This window comes from Hyperolius riggenbachi, chromosome 9, assembly GCF_040937935.1.
Source record: "Hyperolius riggenbachi isolate aHypRig1 chromosome 9, aHypRig1.pri, whole genome shotgun sequence".
In the NCBI taxonomy this organism is placed as follows: Eukaryota; Metazoa; Chordata; class Amphibia; order Anura; family Hyperoliidae; genus Hyperolius; species Hyperolius riggenbachi.
In genome coordinates this window covers 176,875,958-176,897,171 of record NC_090654.1, presented here as the reverse complement: position 1 = coordinate 176,897,171, position 21,214 = coordinate 176,875,958, and the positions used below count along the sequence as shown (strand labels likewise).

General features: G+C 44.8%; 1 protein-coding gene across 1 annotated transcript in view; it reads left to right on the top strand.

The window, feature by feature from the left end:
- The window catches only part of ACOX2 (acyl-CoA oxidase 2), a 72,612-nt gene that overhangs the window by 5,341 nt on the left and 46,057 nt on the right, over positions 1-21,214 (top strand). Inside the window, exons 3-6 of the mRNA XM_068253751.1 lie at positions 3,252-3,403; positions 4,357-4,464; positions 17,873-17,992; positions 19,341-19,456. Coding sequence (XP_068109852.1) covers positions 3,252-3,403; positions 4,357-4,464; positions 17,873-17,992; positions 19,341-19,456 — 496 coding nt within the window. The remainder of the gene's footprint in view (positions 1-3,251; positions 3,404-4,356; positions 4,465-17,872; positions 17,993-19,340; positions 19,457-21,214) is intronic.

Below are 21,214 nucleotides of genomic sequence, written 5' to 3'. Positions count from 1 at the left end.
GCAAGCACTAATTATTCCATTCTCATGGTATTATTCATTGCTTCCACCAACTCGACAACCCCTGGAGAAAAATCTAACTTCCAATATTTGGCTATTAAGTACCTAACCGATGCCATTAATTGACCCAGTAGTGATCTTTTGGCTTTTTTGATTGAACCGGGGTACATAGACAATAATGCAATTTCGGGTGAATGGTTAATTTGACATGAATACATATCCTCATACCAGATGAAGGCAAGCTCCCATAAATTACTAATTCTATCGCAGTTTAGTTCCCACACCTCGTTATTGTTTGTATTGTACTGTGTATTGTGCTGTATATTGTATTTATGGTGCTTATCTATGTATGTGCTTAGCTATGTATGTGCCAAACCCAATTCTGGGCATGACCCAGTCATGCTTGGTGAAATAAAGGGTTCTGAATCTGATAGTAAGTAGGATTAGAAGGGGAGGGCTCATCAGAGATTTGTTGTGGGGCATCATGATTTGTAATTGCATCTGTGCAGAAGACTACAGTTCGAAAACAAATAATATGTGGGGGAATGGAAATTGGAATACTTTAAACCTCTAACCACAACAGCAAAACCTAACCTCGCCTACCCTGTCACCTAACCCTGCTAATTTAGGCGTAACCTTATCCGATAGTTCTCGCCTATGCTTGGCATCTTTCTTCCAGCACCCAAAACATCATCCCAATGATAACAATATTAATTTTTGTATGTGATGAATGCACCTGCTCTTCATCTGAGAACCCTTTGGCTTCCTTTTGTTTACACTTTCTCTTTACCGACAGTCTACACACTTAGGCCCGGTTCACATTAGTGTTTTTTTAGCAGACCGGAAGCGGAACGTATACTGTACAAATAGAACGGATGTGAAAGGATCCAATGTTAACCTATGGATCCATTCACATGTGTCCGTTGGTACGGATACGTCCTGTACGTTCCAGTCCCCGAATCTAAAAATTGCTGCAGGCCCTAATTTTACGGAGTGTTCTGCCTAGCGGAACGGATCCGGACAAAAAAATGCTGCAGCATTGGGGCAATGGAAAATGGAACGCTTTTTCACACTAGTGAAGAAACTGACCATTCCACGGGGGATGGGGGCATGTTCTGACGCAAACCTGAGCGACAGGAGGGTGAGGGAGGGTGCAGCAGCCGGGTGGGTGGGTGAGAGAGGGTTTATACATACCTAATCTTCTGTAGCAGCCAGCGGTAGAGGCTTCCGTCTTCTTCCGCTTCATGTGACTACATGACGCGCCATGTGACTAGTCACATGACGCGCTGAGTAGTCACAGCGGAAGAAGAGGAAGACTCCTACTGCTACTGAAGATTAGGTATGTATTTGCTGAGTGAAAACAGATCCGATCAATCACTGATCAGATCCATTTTCACTATGTGAACCGGGCCACGGACTGAGCCATCCGGATCCGGTGAAGCGGAGACCGGATCCGCTCACTAGATCCTTTTGGCTTAGAACGCTAATGTGAAATGGGCCTAACACAGCAGGGCTGTGGCTACTGTCTGTTCTCTCTGCCTTCCAAACTCCCCACAGCTGTGCAATAGCATTACTCACCCTATCTGTGATATGTTTTCTTCATGTCAGTCTGATCATAACTCTCTGATCCATTCCCTTTCTGATGGTGCCTCGGTTAGATGTGCAGATAACAAATATGGAAATCAGGTATGAGAATAATGATGAGGCAGACACACATTATTGTACCATGTCCATGTCCACTCTTTGCTTGTTGTTACTTGTGTATTGTACTGTTATACTGTTGTTGTCACAGTGCCCCTAGTGGCCGGACCGCAAAATGCCTTCCAATCGGTTTCAGCACACAGGCCATGCAAGCTGTGGTCGCACTTGGTGCGCAGAAACCGCTGGAATTTTGGCAGCAGACCGACTAAAAGGGAGCCTGTGAGTTACGGTAATTACAAATTACACACTATTTCAGGGTATAACTGCCACCACCTCTGTTACCATGGGACAGAGGAGCCCACTGACTGGCTAAGTCTAGACCTGCAAATAAAAATGGTTAAACACACTCTATTCTGTGTAGCTAGCGACAATAGTAGCGTCTCTTCAGAGACCCGGGTTCAGTTTCTGTGTGGCTGAATAATAGGGTAGCGGAATAAACAAACTGACGTTAGCGTCGGTTTATTAAAATGCAATATAAATAATTAATATATAAAGAAAATCATTAAAATCAACAATTATAGAAACATTAATAGCCAGTATGAAAATAAAAGGGAAGAAAATACGTAGGTTTGTGGAAATATGTCCTTTCTGGGAAAACTTGTAAAGTTCCTTTGTTTCAGTTCAGTTCAAAGTCCAAACAAGTTGGTTGCTAACCATATGGTCCCCTGGCTAGCAGCAGACAGGCTCTCATAAAGATGGAATTTGGAAGACTGAGGTCTGCCTGCTGGCAATGTGCTTTTGATGAAGCTGGTTCGGGGGGGGGGGGGGGGGCAATGCCTACTCCCTGTGAATTACCAACCAACCACAGTTCAAGTCCTTTGAGAGAGATTCAGGTTTAAACTCATACAGCGCTGTAACTCAAAACCGATAAATGCCACAGTGGCGCTGCTAACAGATTAATATTACTCAGATGATGACAATTCCTATGACATCAGACTTGATTAGGGTAGGGGGTCCAGTTCCTGAGAAGTTTAATAACTTGTTTGTAGAGGCCCCTTGCCCCTCTAGCCTGGTATCAAAAGATTCAGCCCGACTCTACAAATCCAATGATACCGCTCTTATAACTATCCTATTTACGGTATTCCGTAAATATGCAAAAAATCATAACTCCATGCTTTCCTAATCTGCCTAAATGGCTCCGGGAAGTCTGAGCCCTGGCTGGGAAAGCTTCCTCTAGCTGAACAAACTTTTGGTGTTTTACACCTCTGGCTAATTAACATCTAAGCGTGAGATCTGTGAAGGCCCAGATCCTAGTCAAAAGCTAATTACAAATTACAGGTCTTTCCCGTAAGCATACTTTCTCTTATTAAAAGAACTCTGCTAACTCCTATAAAGACAGCAGAGACCCCCCAGGCTTGACTGCCTGGTATCCACAGTTATAGGATTCTGATCTGGCAACCCAACGACAATCGAGGCAGGAAACCAATTGCGATTGCGTTTTCTGGTCTGACGGCTCGTCCGTCACAGTTGTATATTATGTTTGTCAATTGTGTGATTGCTCACAAGCTGTGTTCTTTCACTCTGTTCTGTACACTTTGTTCTTTTGTCTACAGGGCACTTGGTGGAGAGCGCGCTCTTAACATCCACAATGTCTTTGTGAACTGTATCAGGACACTGGGGACAGAGGAGCAGATTGCCAAGTGGGTGCCACTTGCCACCAACTATCAGATCTTAGGAACCTATGCTCAGACTGAACTAGGGCACGGTATGTCAATAAGATGTCCTGTCTCTCACACTGCAGGAATTGGCAATAGTAGAAAGAGGGTAGTGTGGAGAAGGTGATGGAATTATTTGATGGGATCATTTGTTTTTATTGCAGTCTGACACCATCTGAGATCATTATCCTCACTGCTTCAAGCCTTATTATTACTTTGCATGATTTTCTGCCATTAGGATCCCCAGGCCACATATTAAAACCCTGGATGTTTGGATAGGTCCCATGGACAGCAAATGGGGGGGGGGGGGGGGGCTGTTTTCCATGGAGACAGCAGTGAAGGTCCAAAACAGCTTCTAACATCAAGCTACAAGCCTCTTTGTTTCTGACTTTCTGTGTCAATAGTGTAAACATAAAACAATCAAATGGATTAAGAATTCTATCATCAATAATAATAATACCCAAGATACACTAAAGCTTGGTTCACAGCGGGGTAGTGGGGTATTGCGGCGCGGTGTAACAATGTGGCATGACTTTCCCATTTCATTGCTTTTAAAGAGAATGTAACACCCACTAAGAACCTAGCCTAAGGGTGATATGAGGGAGATATGAAGTGTTTGTATGCATTAACATCTTTAGTTGTCATCCTTAAAGCCCCATTCGATTCAATCCAACATGTCCGATCGGGATTCGAATCAATTTGCCATTGCAAAAGAATGGCAAATTGAATCGAATCCAGATCGGACATGTTTGATTGAATCGAATCAAATCAATGAAACAAATCGAATTGAATCTAACCGGACAAAAAATTGTATGTTGTAGATGGGGCTTTATGGTACTCAATAAAGTGATGCTGTGATGAGGCACTTTCCTCTATTTAAATATCACAAAACACAATCTGACTGGATCTAAGTGCTGTTTAATGGATACAAAGTCTGCAGCAAGAATTTGTGTGAAAGGTTCCGGAACAAAGTCCATTTACCTGGCTTGCTCATTCCTTTCAGGCACTTATCTCCGAGGTCTGGAAACAACAGCCACTTTTGACCCCAAAACCCAGGAGTTTATAGTTGATACGCCAAAGATCACTGCAACAAAATGGTGGCCAGGAGACTGTAAGTATACATTTGACAAAACATTGTTTTGTGACAAGCTGGTGGTGACTTTATTTTCATGAGTTCAGCGTTTCTTAAAGTGCCACAGTAGTTGGCACAAATATTTATTGTACATGTTATATACTGTGGTATCCAGCATGTAAAAGAAAAAATGGGTTTTCCAGGTTTAGACATACAGTACACCACAGTTATGCTGTTCATTTTTGTTTTACCATGCTGTTATTGTAGTTTCCATACCACATTCCTGACCTAGAAATAGTTTGCCAAGGCATTGGACAGTCATTCACAATACAAGATCAGTTTATCACATTTTGATGCACAAATTTAAAGTGGACCTGAACTCTTGAACAGGACAGCAGGGATGCTCAAATTCGGCTTCGGGAGATATCCGGATTTTTGCTATCCGGATATCTCCCAGTAATGCTGTGCGGGCTGGGCGGGGGGGTCAAGCTTACCTCTCTGACGTCTTCTTCGGTCGTCCCTCGGCGCCTTCCACGATGCGCTCGATGCGCGTCACGTGATTACAAACACTTCCTCCTTCAACCCGGAAGGAGGAAGTGTTTGTAATCAGGTGACCGCCGCTTGGACCGCATCGTGGGAGGTGCCGAGGGACGACCGAAGAAGACGTCAGAGAGGTAAGCTTGACCCCCCCGCCCAGCCCGCACAGCATTACTGGGAGATATCCGGATAGCAAAAATCCGGATATCTCCCGAAGCCGAATTTGAGCATCCCTGCAGGACAGAACGAAGACACAGAGAAATGCACCCTGTATGTATTTAAAGAGTTAAGCCTGTTTGATTCCCCCTCATTTGTGTCTAATCACAAGTTGCAATTCGATCTCTCCCGTGTCACATGACTGCCATGGCAGAGATGGCAGATAAACTCATTTGAAATGTTAACAATATGTATGCTTCCATGAATCAGTGCAGATTTATTTTAGGATTTGTATCAGCTGTAACGAAGACATGTATTTTGTTTAACCTCCTTAGCGGTAATCATGAGTTCAGCTCGGGGGGGGGGCACGTGGTGAAAAAAACATGCGAGGAGCAGTATCCCCGAGCTGAACTCATGGTAGCCGCCGGAAGGTTACTGCAGAGTATAGCGCGCAGCGGGCGTTTTAACTCACCTCAAAGGGGATCCCGTCGTTGGCCGCCATTCTTCTTTGCCTCCGAGGCTCTGCTTCCACTGCTGAGATCACCATCTGTCGTCATTACGACGGCCGACAATCTCACTATAGGGAAAACTCCAGTGCTGGATCCCAGGGAGGTGAATGAATGCTGAGCTGCTGCAGATCTCCCTAGAAGGCCCATTTCTATGGGCGTGTGGCCGCCCTGAGCACTGAGGGAGGGGGGCGTCGTGATGGAGGGGGAGCTGGAGCTGTGGGGAGAGTGGCCCAGCCTCTCCCTCCCTTCCTCTCCCCGGGCCGCCCTCCGTGCTTCCCCCTCCGCTGCAGAGTAAGCGCAGCAGGAAGAGCTGTATACAGCAACTCACCTCCCTGCGTTCCAATCGCCGATCACCTGTCGTTGCAATCAACACCCGCATGGCACTCGATACCCACCCATAGTCAGAACCCAAATGACACCCGGTACCCACATGGCACCCAGCATCTGCATTCAGCACCCACATGACAACCAATTCCCGATAGCAAGAAATGAGGAGGCAGACCGTGCGGCCATCAGTGACAGGTCCGACTGACTCCACACCACTGAATTCAAACAGCGCTTCTGTGACTAAATGTATGTGTCAAGCGGAGGGGCTCAGGGGTATGGTTTGGGACAGTTTGAGAGTCGGGGATTGGGGGTTGGGAAAGGTCACATGTCAATGCAGGGCAAGGGGGTTGGGAGGAAGGTCCCCCACCACTTGTAGGTACTACTGTGCATTTGGGGGGGGGGCAAGGCCCCTTTTTGAAATTTGAGCACCCCCCACTTAAGGACCCTCTGCACGGCCCTGTATGCCTGGCTACCTATACTGGAGGGACCTATAGCTGGCTATCTATACTGAAGGGACCTATAGCTGGCTTCCTATACTGAGTGCAACTAGACCTGGTTAACCTATACTGCAATTTTTACACCCTTACCCTGGGTGCATTTTAGCCTAGAAACTGCCCTGCTCCCTTTTTTCTAGGTTTTAACCACTTCCCAACTGAGGGGTTTTACCCCTTGACCACCAGAGCAATTTTCACCTTTCAGCGTTTCTTCCATTCATTCGTCTATAACTTTATCATTACTTATCACAATGAAATGAACTATATCTTGGTTTTTTTCGCCACCAATTAGGCTTCCTTTAGGTGGGACATTATGCCAAGAATTATTTTATTCTAAATGTGTTTTAATGGGAAAATAGGAAAAAATGTGGGAAAAAAATGTATTATTTTTCAGTTTTCGGCCTTTATACTTTTTAAATAATGCATGCTACTGTAATTAAAACCCATGAAATGTATTTGCCCATTTGTCCCGGTTATAAAACTGTTTAAATTTTGTCCCTATCACAATGTTTGGCACCAATATTTTAATTAGAAATAAAGGTGCATTTTTTTCAGTTTTGCGTCCATCCCTAATTACAAGCCCATAGTTTATAAAGTAACAGTGTTATACCCTCTTGACATAAATATTTAAAAAGTTCAGTCCCTAAGGTAACTATTTATGTATTTTTTTTTTATTGTAATTTTTTTTTTTAATTACAAAAAAAAAAATTTGGGTAAGGAGCTAATTTTTTGTATAAAACTAATTTATTTGTATGTGAAAAATGCTTTAGGGTGTAGTTTTACTATTTGTCCACAAGATGGCCACAGTAACATTCTGTTTAATACGACCTGCAAGCGTCCTTCCGGACGCTTGCAGGAAGTACTAGGAGGCTGGGAAAGTTTTTTTTTCCACAATGATCGCGCTGCTTAGCAGAAAAGCAGCGGATCATTGCGGGGCTTAGATCAACGAATGAGAATGGATTTTCCCGTTCATTGATCTCCGGGCGAGCGGCCGGCGGCGTGTTTACAAGCGGGAGTGCGCGCTAGAGCGAGCGGGAGCGCGGAAAGTACGGATTTCTCCGTCCCTGGTCCTGAAAGGATGGAAAAAGGGACAGAGAAATCTGTACACGTGGGAGTAAAGTGGTTAAGATCTAAAAGCATGAAAAAAAATTGCACCGCTTTTAGACCCTAAAATCTGTAAAGAATCATAATGCCAAGGGGGCTAAAGGATGTTATGCTGTTATGTATCTTTTAGAGCAGAGAATGTAGCAAGGATGGAACAGAGGCGCCGATGATAGGATAAAACCATTAAAAAGAGGAGGTAGTGGTGGACTTAGGCCACCTACACACATCAGACCATAGTCTTTTGAAAATGAAAGATCACAGACCAATTTTACCCCCTTCCATGTAGTATGAGAGCCATACCTTCACAGTCTTTTCTATGGAGCTGAACTCCCCATCAGAAAAAAATCTTTGCAAGATGCTGCACACACAGATGCTGTACAGACACAAAAGATCAGTATCTGCAAGAGATCTGTCGGTGCCAAAGATCCGTTCCTGCAAATTGCATTCATAGTCTATGAGATCTGCAGATCCTGACATTCATCTGCAGATCAGACAATCATCTGCAGATCTGAAAATCCATCCTGGTGGATCTGATCTGCAGATGAATGTCTGTTAAACAAGGTGTGTATGAGGATCTGCAGATATCATAGACTATGAATGCATTTTGCAGGAACTGATCTTTTGCAGGAACAGATCTTTTGCAGATAGTTTACTGACCTTTTGTGTCTGTACAGCATCTGTGTGTGCAGCATCTTGCAAAGATTACTGTCTGATGGGGAGTTCAGCTCCATAGAATAGACTGTGTAGGTATGGCTCTCATACTACATGGAAGGGGGTAAAATTGGTCTGTGATCTTTCATTTTCCAAAGACTATGGTCTGATGTGTGTATCAGCCTTTACCTCCCTAGTAAGTAGACACCGAATTGGTTTATTTAATAGTCAACAATGAAATTTATTTATATACTCCACAATGCATTTTTGTTCTCCTCCTACTTTTAAAGCAGAGAGGACGTTCTGAGTTCAGGTCCGCTGTAAAATTTGAATCACACATAATTTAGGGTGTAATATTTTGCTAAGAGCTGCTAACAGGTACAAAGAGAGGGCATCTATCGCCTGAACTGACTTCCTTGGGCATCAACATTTGGTTGTATAGCAGGGAACAGCAGCAGCTTACCAGAGAAAATGGTTACTGCACTAGTTTACATTTAACTTGAGTATAAATAGATTGTCTTGACTAGACTACATTCCAACTTATCCACACTCACAATCTTCTAGTGGAATTACATTCCTGCCTGTACATAATGTGGCCTCATTTCAGGCACTTCTGCAGAGAGCAAGTTGTTATTGTTTATTCATATAGTACCAGCATCTTCTGTGGCGCTGTACAGAGTACAAACCAGATGTAATGCTGGGGGGGTACTTTCTGACCACCCAGCGCAACTAGGCTAAGAGCAGGATAATGGAAGAGGCCACACAGGCTGCCCAGAGCAACTGCAGCTCTGGGCTTCCGATAATACGCAATGGCAGCGCAGTGCGATGTTGCGCTACTTTTGTGATAGCAAACAAACAGACAGATATAAGACTGGAGTGAGGTAGCCAATAGCAGCTGCAGCAATGGCGACCTCACAAGGACAGGACTGGAAAGGTTCGCTACTCCTTCGCAGGAGATTGCGCAACCCACAAAGCAGAGTACAAGAGCACAGATAAATCACACAATAGTATCACAAAGAATTTACAATTACAGCTATCAATGTGATACAATAATCCGCAAACGCAATATGGAAAATAACAAACGCGCTAGTATGCGTATATATTGGCAATGAACCAATATATGACGCAAGCCTAGCAAAATAACAAACGCTGACTAGAATATGTATATATTGGCGATAAACCAATATATAACATAAATCAGGAAGACTAGCTAGATCTGAAGCAATACAGCAACTAAGCTAGGCAATACAATACTACAACTCTATACTAGAAGGAGTACGTATATATGTCCCTGTGGGAAATATATAATGTAACTCCACAAGAAACTGAACTAGAAAGTAACAATACAAGGAACTAAATTTCACAGTGTTCAGAGACCCAGTAACAGCCTAGACTGACTGAAATTATGATGGGCGGAGCATGCTTGCAGGAAGCAAACCTTTATACTGAAGTCATCCAATGAGAGCAGAGATGCAAATCTCCACACAGGTGAATGGTAATCAGTCGCAAGCAGGCTGGCTTGATTACCATTCCCTAGCTGACAGACTATCACAAGCAATGCATGCAGAACTATGCTAGCAACTGCATGTAAAGCAGGGGTCTCAAACTCAATTTACCTGGGGGCCGCAGGAGGCAAAGTCAGGATGAGGCTGGGCCGCATAAGGGATTTCACAATCAGCAGCCCAACACCAACCACCCCCCCCCCCCCCCCCCCGTTCCTTGCATTTATTTTGATTTCAAAATCAAATTCACACTGAAGCGAACTATTTTGCCTATTTTACCTTATAGGTCACAATCCGCCGGCATTTCCTGGAAGGGGCAGAGCTGACGTCAATCGCGGCACATCGCCGCCTCTGCCCGCCCCTCTCACTCTTCCTTCACAGAGAGGGGCGGGGAGAGGCGGCGATCCGTGCGGCGATTGACGTCAGGAGGGGCAGAGCTGAAGCTGAAAGCTCTGCCCCTTCCAGGAAATGCTGGCGGATTGCCCCTTGGGCGGATTACTTGGGAGCACTGAAGCGAACTATAAGGAAGCTTTTGCCGGCGCGGGCCACAATATATTGTATCGAGGGCCGCAAATGGCCCGCGGGCCGCGAGTTTGAGACCCCTGATGTAAAGGAATCAGAACTGCTTGGCTGCAGTACCTCTGCAGCCAGCAGTACATGTTGCAGAAGCGATCATGACACCAGTCAATAGTGGCACCCATAGATACATTAAAGGAGTACTGTAGGGGGGTTGGTAGGAAAAAAAAGTTGAACTTACCTGGGGCTTCTAATGGTCCTCCACAGACGTCCTGTGCCCACGCAGACAGTCACCGATGCTCCAGTTCCCGTCTGGTTTACATGTGGAATTTGCAACTTTAAAGTCGGAAAACCACTGCTCCTGCGTGGCCATGTCTTTGCTCCTGCTGATGTCACCGGGAGCATACTGCGCAGGCCCAGTACGGTCATCGCCTGTGCAGTACTCTCCTGGTGACGTCAGCAGGAGCGAGGACACGGCCATGCAGGTGCAGTGGTTTTTCCCACCTTAAAGTTGCAAATTTTGGAAGTGAACCAGAGGAGGGAACTGGAGCATCAGTTACTGGCTGCACAGGCACAGGACGTCTGTGGGAGACTGTTAGAAGCCCCAGGTAAGTTTAACTCTTTTTCCCCCTACCCCCCTACAGTAGTCCTTTAAAGTGAACCTTGAGTCAGAAAAAAAATGAGTTTTACTCACCTGGGGCTTCTACCAGCCCGCTGCAGCAGTCCTGTGCCCTCGCAGCCACTCACTAATCCTCTGGTCCCAGATGAACAATGTAAGTAAAAATCCTTTCCATCCTAATGTCTCAGGTTTACTTGAAGGCTAGTGGTGTGTTTGTATGTTAACTACTGGTGGGGAGCAGAAATTGTGGTAATGTCTGTTTTATTCATGCTAAATGCAGACACAGCAGACACAGCTGGGGACTTGAGACAATGCTATGAAGAGGTCATGAGCTGAGAGATAGATTTTGATGTCATCTTCTCAAGTTGCCTTTAGAAGCCCTTCTACTGAACATCACATATTGGCAAACCAGAAGTCTGACCCGCAAGATACACAGTCACAGTTCTTTCCCGATAACCACACATTTATATAGTCTAAGACCTCATTTCCATCTATGCGATTTCAGTCGCATTTAGGAAACGCAACACAATGCGGCCCACAGGAACATCAGAAAGTGCGTAGAGTGCACTGTCTGATGTTTCCAGCCAAGCGTTGCTATTCACAGAGGAATTGCATTACATGGTTGCATGCATTGTGACACGTTTGTGATGCGATTCCACTAATTAATTATGAATAGAGTCACAATCGGACCATAACAAACCACGGAGCAACGCAGTGCCGTGCCTCACGGTGGCCACCTGCATTGCCCGGAGTACTACATAGAAAGGAGGTCTAAAAAGCCAGAAAAATTCACTGTTCATAGTCTCCAGACTGCTGTCCTAATGTTGTCTCTCAGTCAACAGTCAGTGATGATCTTCATGCAACATCATAAGCATTGCCACCACTGACCTTGGCATGTGATACTGGCAGGCACTTTTTTTTACACCCAAGCATAGCGGTATTTGTTTTGCAGGTGAAGGGATTTAGCAGTACATTGCAGGTTTTATGCCAGATTGTAACACCTGATCTATTTTGTTATTGCAAAGTAAAAGTAAAGAATTTGGTAACAACAATGCTCTTCCTGGTAAGTAGCATTAGTAATGTGATGTTCTCATTGACGTTAGGAATGTGTGTATGTAAATCAGGGTACACCTGAATGCCAGACCAAAACAGTGAAAGGTTTTAGGTGTACCATAAATACATTGCGCTTGGACCCTTTGGGATATGTTCACTACACTGCAGTTGGCAGAATAACATGTATAAAGTCTGAACGCACGATGAACAGAGTGTAATGCAATACATTGCCTGCAAAGCACTCCGCTTTACTCATTGTATATTAATTTAGTAAATATATACCCCCCTTACCTCTTACATAAAGCTATATCCTGCTTTTGTTATTCTATAGTTAAATAGCACTGACATCATCCACGGGGCTTTACAGGGGACATCGTTATTTTATTAATGTCCATCAGGAGCTCAGTCTAATCTCTACCATACTCTGTTGCATTAACTTACTATTATGTTTTTAAGAGATGGAAAGAAAACAGAGTGCCTGGAGAAAACCTACTAAATATGGGGAGAACATACAAACATCCCAGTTAAAGGACACCTGAAGTGAGAGGGATGTGGAGGCTGCCATATTTATAATAATTGAGGTAGCAGTTGCCAGGTTGGAAGGGGTCGTTAGCGATCCATTCTGACAGTCCTGGATTGCAGTCTGGAGGAGTAGATAAGGTTTTAAAGTTATTATAAGCATGCAGATCATGTTTCTGACTGAAGCCTGACTGGATTAGTTGCATGCTTATTTCAGTTGTATGATTCGGATACTACTAAAGCTAAAAAGATCAGCAGGACGCCAGGCAACAGGTATTGCTTAGAACAAATAAATATGACAGCCTCCATATGCCTCTCAGTTCAGGTGTCCTTTGAATCCCAAGGTGTAGCTGGACTTCCTGGTTTTGAAGCCGAGCCACACCTCCCCATCTCTCACCACCTCATTGCACACCCTTGTCATATTCCTCCTGTGCTAGCAAAACCCGGCCTGGGCTGCTGGGGACTGTATAGCTTGCCTTCTGCACAAATACTGAAGTCAGGCAACGATTACATGGGGAAGGTAAGAGAAGTTAAGTCCTAGGGGACTTGCCAGAGCTTGGTAGAGCCCAGTTTGTGATGGCAGCCAGCTATTTATGCACTAGACTAGGTCCATAGATATATTAACATAATGGTCCAAAAGCACCAGTGTTTTATGGTCAGGTGCCAATAATTCTGGCTTGCATGCAAATTTTAAGAAAAATACATGCAGCCTGGCCTTGGTCAAATACAACGCACATCCTATTGATTTTTGACATGCCAATTCCAAGCTGCATAAAATGTACATGCAAGCAGTCGTTATTAGAATCTTATCTCCCATATTTAGTAATGACATATACTGTATATTCTGGTGTATAAGACTACTTTTTAACTCTTGAAAATCATTGGAAAAGTCAGGGGTTGTCCTATACGCCAGGTGTCATTGATGCCGAGTGATACACCCTATCCTGTTTCCGACTCTCAGATCTCGCTGCTGAGGACTGTAGTGAAGCGGCGCAGGCGCACATGTGCAAGATCTGAGAAGAAAAGAACACCAAGAGCCCAATATAGTGTAGTATGTACTGGTAATGGAAGATTTATAGAGTAATTCAAAATGTAATACTCACAAACCAGGGTTACCATTAGGCAACCACTGTGAAGGCAGGTGGGGAGATTGTACTGACCCCCACTCAGGATTAAGAAGTCGCTCTCTGTAGTAGAAGAAGGAAGTGGGTACAACCCTCCATCTAGGGTGGGCTCAATGTAGCAATAAGATAACAGAGGCGCCAAAAGAATAAAAGGGACTAAATGAGCTTAAAAACCAATTTGGTTATAGAGGAGGCAGTGGTGGACTTATCCTCTCCAAGCAGAACACACGACACGTTTCGCAAGGTTACACCTGCTTCCTCAGGCAATACATATAGGAGTTACATAGTTACATAGTTATTTTGGTTGAAAAAAGACATACGTCTATCGAGTTCAACCAGAGAACAAAGTACAACACCAGCCCGCTCCCTCACATATCCCTGTTGATCCAGAGGAAGGCGAAAAAAAACCCCTTACAAGGCATGGTCCAATTAGCCCCAAAAGGGAAAAAAAATCCTTCCCGACTCCAGATGGCAATCTGATAAAATCCCTGGATCAACATCATTAGGCATTACCTAGTAATTGTAGCCATGGATGTCTTTCAACGCAAGGAAAGCATCTAAGCCCCTTTTAAATGCAGGTATAGAGTTTGCCATAATGACTTCCTGTGGCAATGCATTCCACATTTTAATCACTCTTACTGTAAAGAAACCTTTCCTAAATAAGTGGCTAAAACGTTTTTCCTCCATGCGCAGATCATGTCCTCTAGTCCTTTGAGAAGGCCTAGGGACAAAAAGCTCATCCGCCAAGCTTTTATATTGCCCTCTGATGTATTTATACTTGTTAATTAGATCCCCTCTAAGGCGTCTTTTCTCTAGATTAAATAAACCCAGTTTATCTAACCTTTCTTGGTAAGTGAGACCAGGGGTGTAACTAGGCCCCACCGGGCCCCCCTGCAGAATTTCAGAGCGGGCCCATCCCCCCCGCTCCCTGGGGTCCGCTCGGGGCCCTTTTGTGGGGGCTGGCAGCATGTGGGGAAAGCCTTGGCCACAGTTGGCGGGGAGAGGGGAAGTTCCCCCCCTCTCCCTCACCTCGGGGCTTTCCCCTCTGTGCTCCCCTCCAGCTTAAGTTTCAGTGTGGGCAGCGGGCAGCGGCGGGCAGATACATACCTTCCGTGCATTCCACCACATACTCCTCGCTCTAGTGTCTGACGTCACTTCTGGAAGTGACGTCACTTCATTCCGGAAGTGACAGACGCTACAGCGAGGAGTATGCGGTGGAACGCACGGAAGGTATGTATCTGCCCGCCGCTGCCCGGCTGCAGGCCCTATTGTTACGCCAGTGAGTGAGACCTTACATCCCCGTATCAATTTTGTTGCTTGTCTCTGCACCTGCTCTAAAACTGCAATATCTTTTTTGTAATGTGGTGCCCAGAACTGAATTCCATATTCCAGATGTGGCCTTACTAGAGAGTTAAACAGGGGCAATATTATGCTAGCATCTCGAGTTTTTATTTCCATTTTAATGCATCCCAAAATTTTGTTAGCTGTAGCTGCAGCGGCTTGGCATTGAGTGAGATTATTTAACATGTTGTCGATGAGTACTCCTAAGTCCTCCTCCAAGTTTGATGTCCCCAACTGTATCCCATTTATTTTGTATGGTGCTAGACCATTGGTACGATCAAAATGCATGACTTTACATTTTTCAACATTAAATTTCATCTGCCATGTATGTGCCCATATAACCATCCTATCCAGATCCTGTTGCAATATGACACTATCTTCCTGAGAGTTGATGATTCTGCACAATTTTGTATCATCTGCAAAAATAGCAACATTGCTCACTACTGCATCTACTAGGTCATTAATAAATAAATTGAATAGCACTGGACCCAGTACAGACCCCTGTGGGACCCCACTGCTAACAGTCTCCCATTTTGAGTATGATCCATTGACCACAACTCTTTGTTTTCTGTCCATTAGCCAGTTCCCTATCCATGCACACAGACTCTTCCCCAGTCCTTGCATCCTCAACTTTTGCACCAGACTTTTGTGGGGAACAGTGTCGAAGGCCTTTGCAAAGTCCAAGTATATCACATCTACAGCATTTCCAATATCCACATTAGCGTTCACTACCTCAAAAAAGCTGAGCATGTTAGTCAAACAGGTCCTGTCTTTAGTAAACCCATGTTGATGCTGAGAAATAAGATTATTTTCTACTATGAAGTCATGCTGTAACGATCGGTGTCAGCACGCAGAGAGAATCTGATTATTGGTGATCTGCAGTATCACCAAGAATGCAGATATATACCCGATTATTGATGATCTGCAGTATCACCGATAATCCGATATATTACTAACCTCTGGACACCAGCAAAAGAACACAATAAAGACAGTAATATATCACGGAAGTGTGGAAATATCCACCACACGGCAATTCCTCAGAGGTGTGGTTACCTCTGAATGGGAACTGCGTGCAGGGTGAAGAATCTCGACCCCTAGCAGTAATCGTCTGCTTGGGGCAGGCGTCTCGGAGAGGCAAGCCTCAGAGATAACCCTCCAGTGGGAGACGTTCCACTGAAGGGAGAAAGGTTAGACAGGCAAGGGTTCAGCAACAGAGATGACGGCAGCGGTACAGGAACGGAAGGCAGAAGAGTAATCGGTAATCAGGCAGAGGTCGGCAACAAAAATCAGAGAGGCAAAGGTACAATAACGTAGAGAGAGAGTAGTCAAGGATAGCCGAAGTCAAAACACAGATACAATATCAAAATACAATCCTAACTAAGGTGTGAAATCCTTAGTATTAACACCAGGGCACTGAGCTAAGGTCTGAGCGCTAACACAACAGTGTATTCACGACAGCAGACAACCTGCTACTGACACACAAGCCCCATATGTAGCCAGAGGGCTGCCCAGCGCCGCCACAGAGCCCCAGCCAATCAGAATACCTCCTGAGGTCAGCTGACTGGAGAGTCAGCTGAGCCTCCTACGTAGGAGGTAAAAGTCCTGCCTCCTTGCGCACGTGCGTGTGACCCTCTGCCTCTGAGAGATGGAGAGGCTAGGCCCCGGGTCCGCGTCCGCCCGCGGACTGAAGTCCGCTTGCCGCCATGTGAGACCCGCCGCCGTGTCGCCAGTCACGGCGGCGGTGTCCCTGCCAGCCCGCGCCGGCCGCTCCGCCTGGATGACGGAGTCCGCCGGCTGAGAAGCGGAGACCGCCGCCATGCTGCCCCGCATGGCTGCGTTGTCTCCGCTATGCCTCACACATTTATAGTATCTCTTAGTAACCCCTCAAATACTTTGCATACAACTGATGTTAAGCTTACAGGTCTATAATTTCCTGGATCTGATTTTTTGCCCTTCTTAAATAATGGGAAAACGTGGGCTGTACGCCAATCCACTGGGACTCTGCCAGTTGGAAGAGAGTCACAAAAGATAAGATAAAGGGGTTTATCTATAACTGAACTTAATTCCCTTAGGACCCGAGGATGCATGCCATCCGGGCCAGGTGCCTTCTCTATTTTTAATTTATTTAGTCTTGCCTTCACTTCTTCCTGCGTTATGTATTTAATATTACAGTTGGAAGATTGAGACTCTTCCGCATCTGTAATTTGCATCAGTGCTGTTTCCTTTGTGAAGACAGAAGCAAAGAAAGCATTTAATAACTCTGCCTTACCTTGGTCATCCACCATTGAGTTCCCACCCTCATCCTTTAGGAGTCCTATACAGTCAACCTTTCTTTTTTTAGAGTTGATGTACTTGTAAAGCTTTTTGGGGTTAGATTTGATATCCCTAGCGATTTGATTTTCAACTTCGATCTTTGCCAGCCTAATTTCTTTTTTACAATTTTTATTGCACTCCTTATAATTGCTTAGTGCAGCCTCGGTCCCCTCTGTTTAGGACCTTATAGGTGCTAGTAACATCAAAGCTGAGCGCCTCTGTGAGATCTGAGAGGCAGAGAAGGAGGTAAATAGGATACAATGGTGGGTCAGAAGGGTTAAAGAGGCGTGTTTTATGGGCACAGCGCAATCTATTCTTCAATACCGTTCTAATAAACAGGTAGACAAGGAAAGCTGACCAATCCACTTAGGGAGAGTTGACCAATCCAACCAGTCAATCGCCTATATACTGTTATATACTGGGTACCACGTACAGTACAGCACCACTATCTGTTCATACATAGCACCAGTAAATTGTGTTTTTTAATTTTTATTTGGTGTGCACGTTGGAAGTCTTATATGGCGAGTATATCCCAAAATTGATATTTTAAATGGAAAGGTTGGGGGGTCGTCTTATACGCCCAGTCGTCTTATACACCGGAATATATGGTATATCAATGATGAAGAAGTATAGGAGTACATAGATCATTGTTTTATTTTCCTATGTTCTCTCATTTCCACAGTGGGGAAGACTTGTACTCATGCCCTTGTGTTGGCCCAGCTTTATTCCAAAGGGAAGAACTATGGAATGCACCCATTCATTGTGCCAGTCCGCTGTGTGAAAAACCACTCACCACTCCCAGGTAACATTCCTCTTCCGATTCCGAAAAACATGACTTTTCCATTCAAAAACGGTAGACAGCTGCTTCATCTTTTACGTGTGTGACAACTTCCCTTGTTCTTGTTATGTTACAATTTCCAATAAAAAAACAAAACAATAAACACCAACCCAACTGTGGGGACACCACCCCCTGTAACACTTCAAAACATAAAATCCAGGAAAGAGATGGCACCAGGGGCGTTGCTAGGATCCTGAGAGATCCGAGGCACTTTTTGGCACTCGAGACAAAAAAATGGGTGTGGCCATGCACTGAAATGTGGGTGTGGTGATGGGTGGGGCCACATTTACACAAACTTAACAGCGGTCTGAGTAGGCCTGCAAAATGTTGGATGTTGGATGAAGCAAAAGAATGCAAAAGAATGCATCATATCACATAAATAGGCAGCGTCACTTAAACATAACTAGGCAGTTACCTGGCTTCTGTGCTGGCTTGTCTGGCTTTCTGCTGGGCGAGCTGGCCTGTTGCCAGTCCCCCCATAGAATTCCCTGACAGTCTAGCGGATCCCCTCCTATTCTCCTATGAACCTCCCATTGAGGCATCACAACTTCCAGCATGTCCCAATAGAAGAACCACAGCTCCCTGGATGTCTCCATAAAGGCATCACAGCACCTAGCATGGCATCCAATATGCCCATATAGAGACACCATAGCACCCAGCATACATAGCATATTGCTGTGGTGCCATGCTGGGTGCTATGGTGCATCTATGGGGAACGCTGGGTGCTATAATGCCGTGCTTGGTGCTGTGGTTCCATGCTGGGTGCTGTGTAGTGCCTTTGTGGGGCATGCTGGGTACTGTGTGGTGCCCTGCTGGATGCTGTGGTGCCTCTACTCTGCCTGGGGGACATCTGGGGTACGGGGGTACCCCAGAATAGATCAGGGGCACGTGCCCCTTTCCTTTTTTCCTTTTTTCTACCTCAAAATGAATGTTTTTAGTTTGTTTCACTTTCCATGTCAAAGCATACATTTATTGTGTAGATATTGGAACACCGCTTTCCATCTCCTGTTTTTTGCATTAAACCTTTTTATTCAAGGTTATCAGATCACATGAAACCAAACCAGTATTATAAAAGTGAAAGTGCAAGAAATCATGAAACATGAAGTAAATACAAAGAGAAAGGGAAAGAGAATTTCCCATGTGGATCATTCAAAGGTGGTGACCCAACAAAGTCCAGTATGACCAATCGTGCATCTCCTGTTTTTTAGAGTGTTTCAGCTTGTCCAGAGATTATGAAACTTCTTCATTCAGTAACTAATACATTATATTATGTATGAATATAAAGTACTTAGTCATGGCAGTCTCCTTCCAGGAATAACAGTTGGTGACATTGGGCCTAAGATGTCCTTTGAACATGTTGACAATGGATACCTTATGATGAGAAACATTCGTATTCCAAAGGAAAACATGCTAAGCAGATTTTCAGAGGTACATCAGATGGTTTTTATGGTATTTTTATGATGATTGCACAAGTTAGGCTATTGTTAACCCTTGGGGTACTTTCACACCAGGATGTTGCCTTGCAACAGACAATTCAACCGCACAGCAAACACGATGCGTTTATATTGAAATGGTACATTGGCAGTACGGCGGATGCTGTTGGAATAACATGAGGCATGCTATGCACTACCAGATGAGGGGTGTGTTTACAGATGCAGCATACTTTTATGTACTGTATGCATCGCATCACATGCGGTATGCACGGTGTGACTTTGCCTCTTTGTTGCGTTGTGATCCTGGTTTTCCTGTAATTTAACTGAATCATACTGAACATACATTATTAACAATGCTGCCTGGCAAAAAGTAGATATGAAAATGTATACCAAACTTAAAGCTTCCGTTTAGGCACAGTTTTTTTTATATGAGTTTAATAGAACATTTAAATTATGTATAAATTATTTATAAAAAAAAAAAAATATAAGAGAACTGAATTTTGCAAACTAAAGAATCAATTACCGTAATTCTCTTCAGAGACCGATGTCTTTTCACTGACAGTCTGAACCCTTCTTCCTTCAGTCACATGAGTAGGTGGGGAGGGGGTATGATTGGTCTGCCAGCTGAAGCCGTGCCTCTGTGCTAACTCATAGCATATCAGGAAACATCACATATACCCACTGGGGGAGGGGCGCAGTCAGGAGCGTAACTAGAAATCACTGGGCCCCCTGCGAAACTTTGGATGGGGCCTCCTTGCGCAAGGCCCCAACACCGCCCCCACCTCTCACCCCCATCCCCAGGTAAACTGAGAACCAATGTTATTTAAATGGCTAGTTCACACTTGAATGTGCTTCCCCCGTGCAGATAAAAAGTGACAGCAGTGAAGCGCTGCACACATTTTCTCTATCAATTACATTAGCTTCTGTGATAAATGTTTTCATGTTTTCACACCTACAGACAAACATGGTGTGCAGAAAACCGACAGACGCGTGTGCTCCCAGACTCAGCTTATTACACTCACTCTGTCCATCTCTGATGGAGCAGAACTGGCTCTGCAGACAGTACACAGCACTTGGGGAGGAGGTGAAGAGGCTGGGGGCAGGGTGCTGTACACAAAAGCCTGCTGCACACTGAATAGGCACTGTCTACAAATCTTTGTCTACAAAACTTTGTATGATTTGTTATCAGTGGCTGAGCAGATGCAGTCATTAGAACAATTGTGCAGAGAGCAGAAAGTTTTTTCTCTCCTTGCCCTTAGTTGTCAGTTTCTCAGGACGGGGCCCCCTGTAGCTTCTGGGCCCCTCGCGGCTGCATCCCTTGCAGGGTCTATTGTTACGCCCCTGGGCGCAGTCCAATGAGCAAGAAACTAAGCTTACTGAGGATATGTTTATTTTTCTGTATGTAACCTTTTTCAAGCACAATTCATTTCAAATGTGAAATGTAAAAGCATGTTAATAACTGCATCTGAATTTGGGCCTTAATGGGAACCTGAGATGAGAGGTATAGTAGAGTCCTGGTTATCCGGAACTCAACTAACCAGCAGTTTTAACAAACCAGCACAAATCGCTGGCAGTACTCACAGTGGCTTCAGCCTATGACAGCCGCGATCACCTCTGATCCCCTGGAGTGGACGGCTGTCCCCAGTATGGCGCTGCTGTAGATCGCAGCGCTGTATGCCGTCTGACAGTCTCCGAACGGCAATTGCCACTGGGAGGCTAAAGGCAGAGCTCCGCCTACCTAGTGGAGATGCGC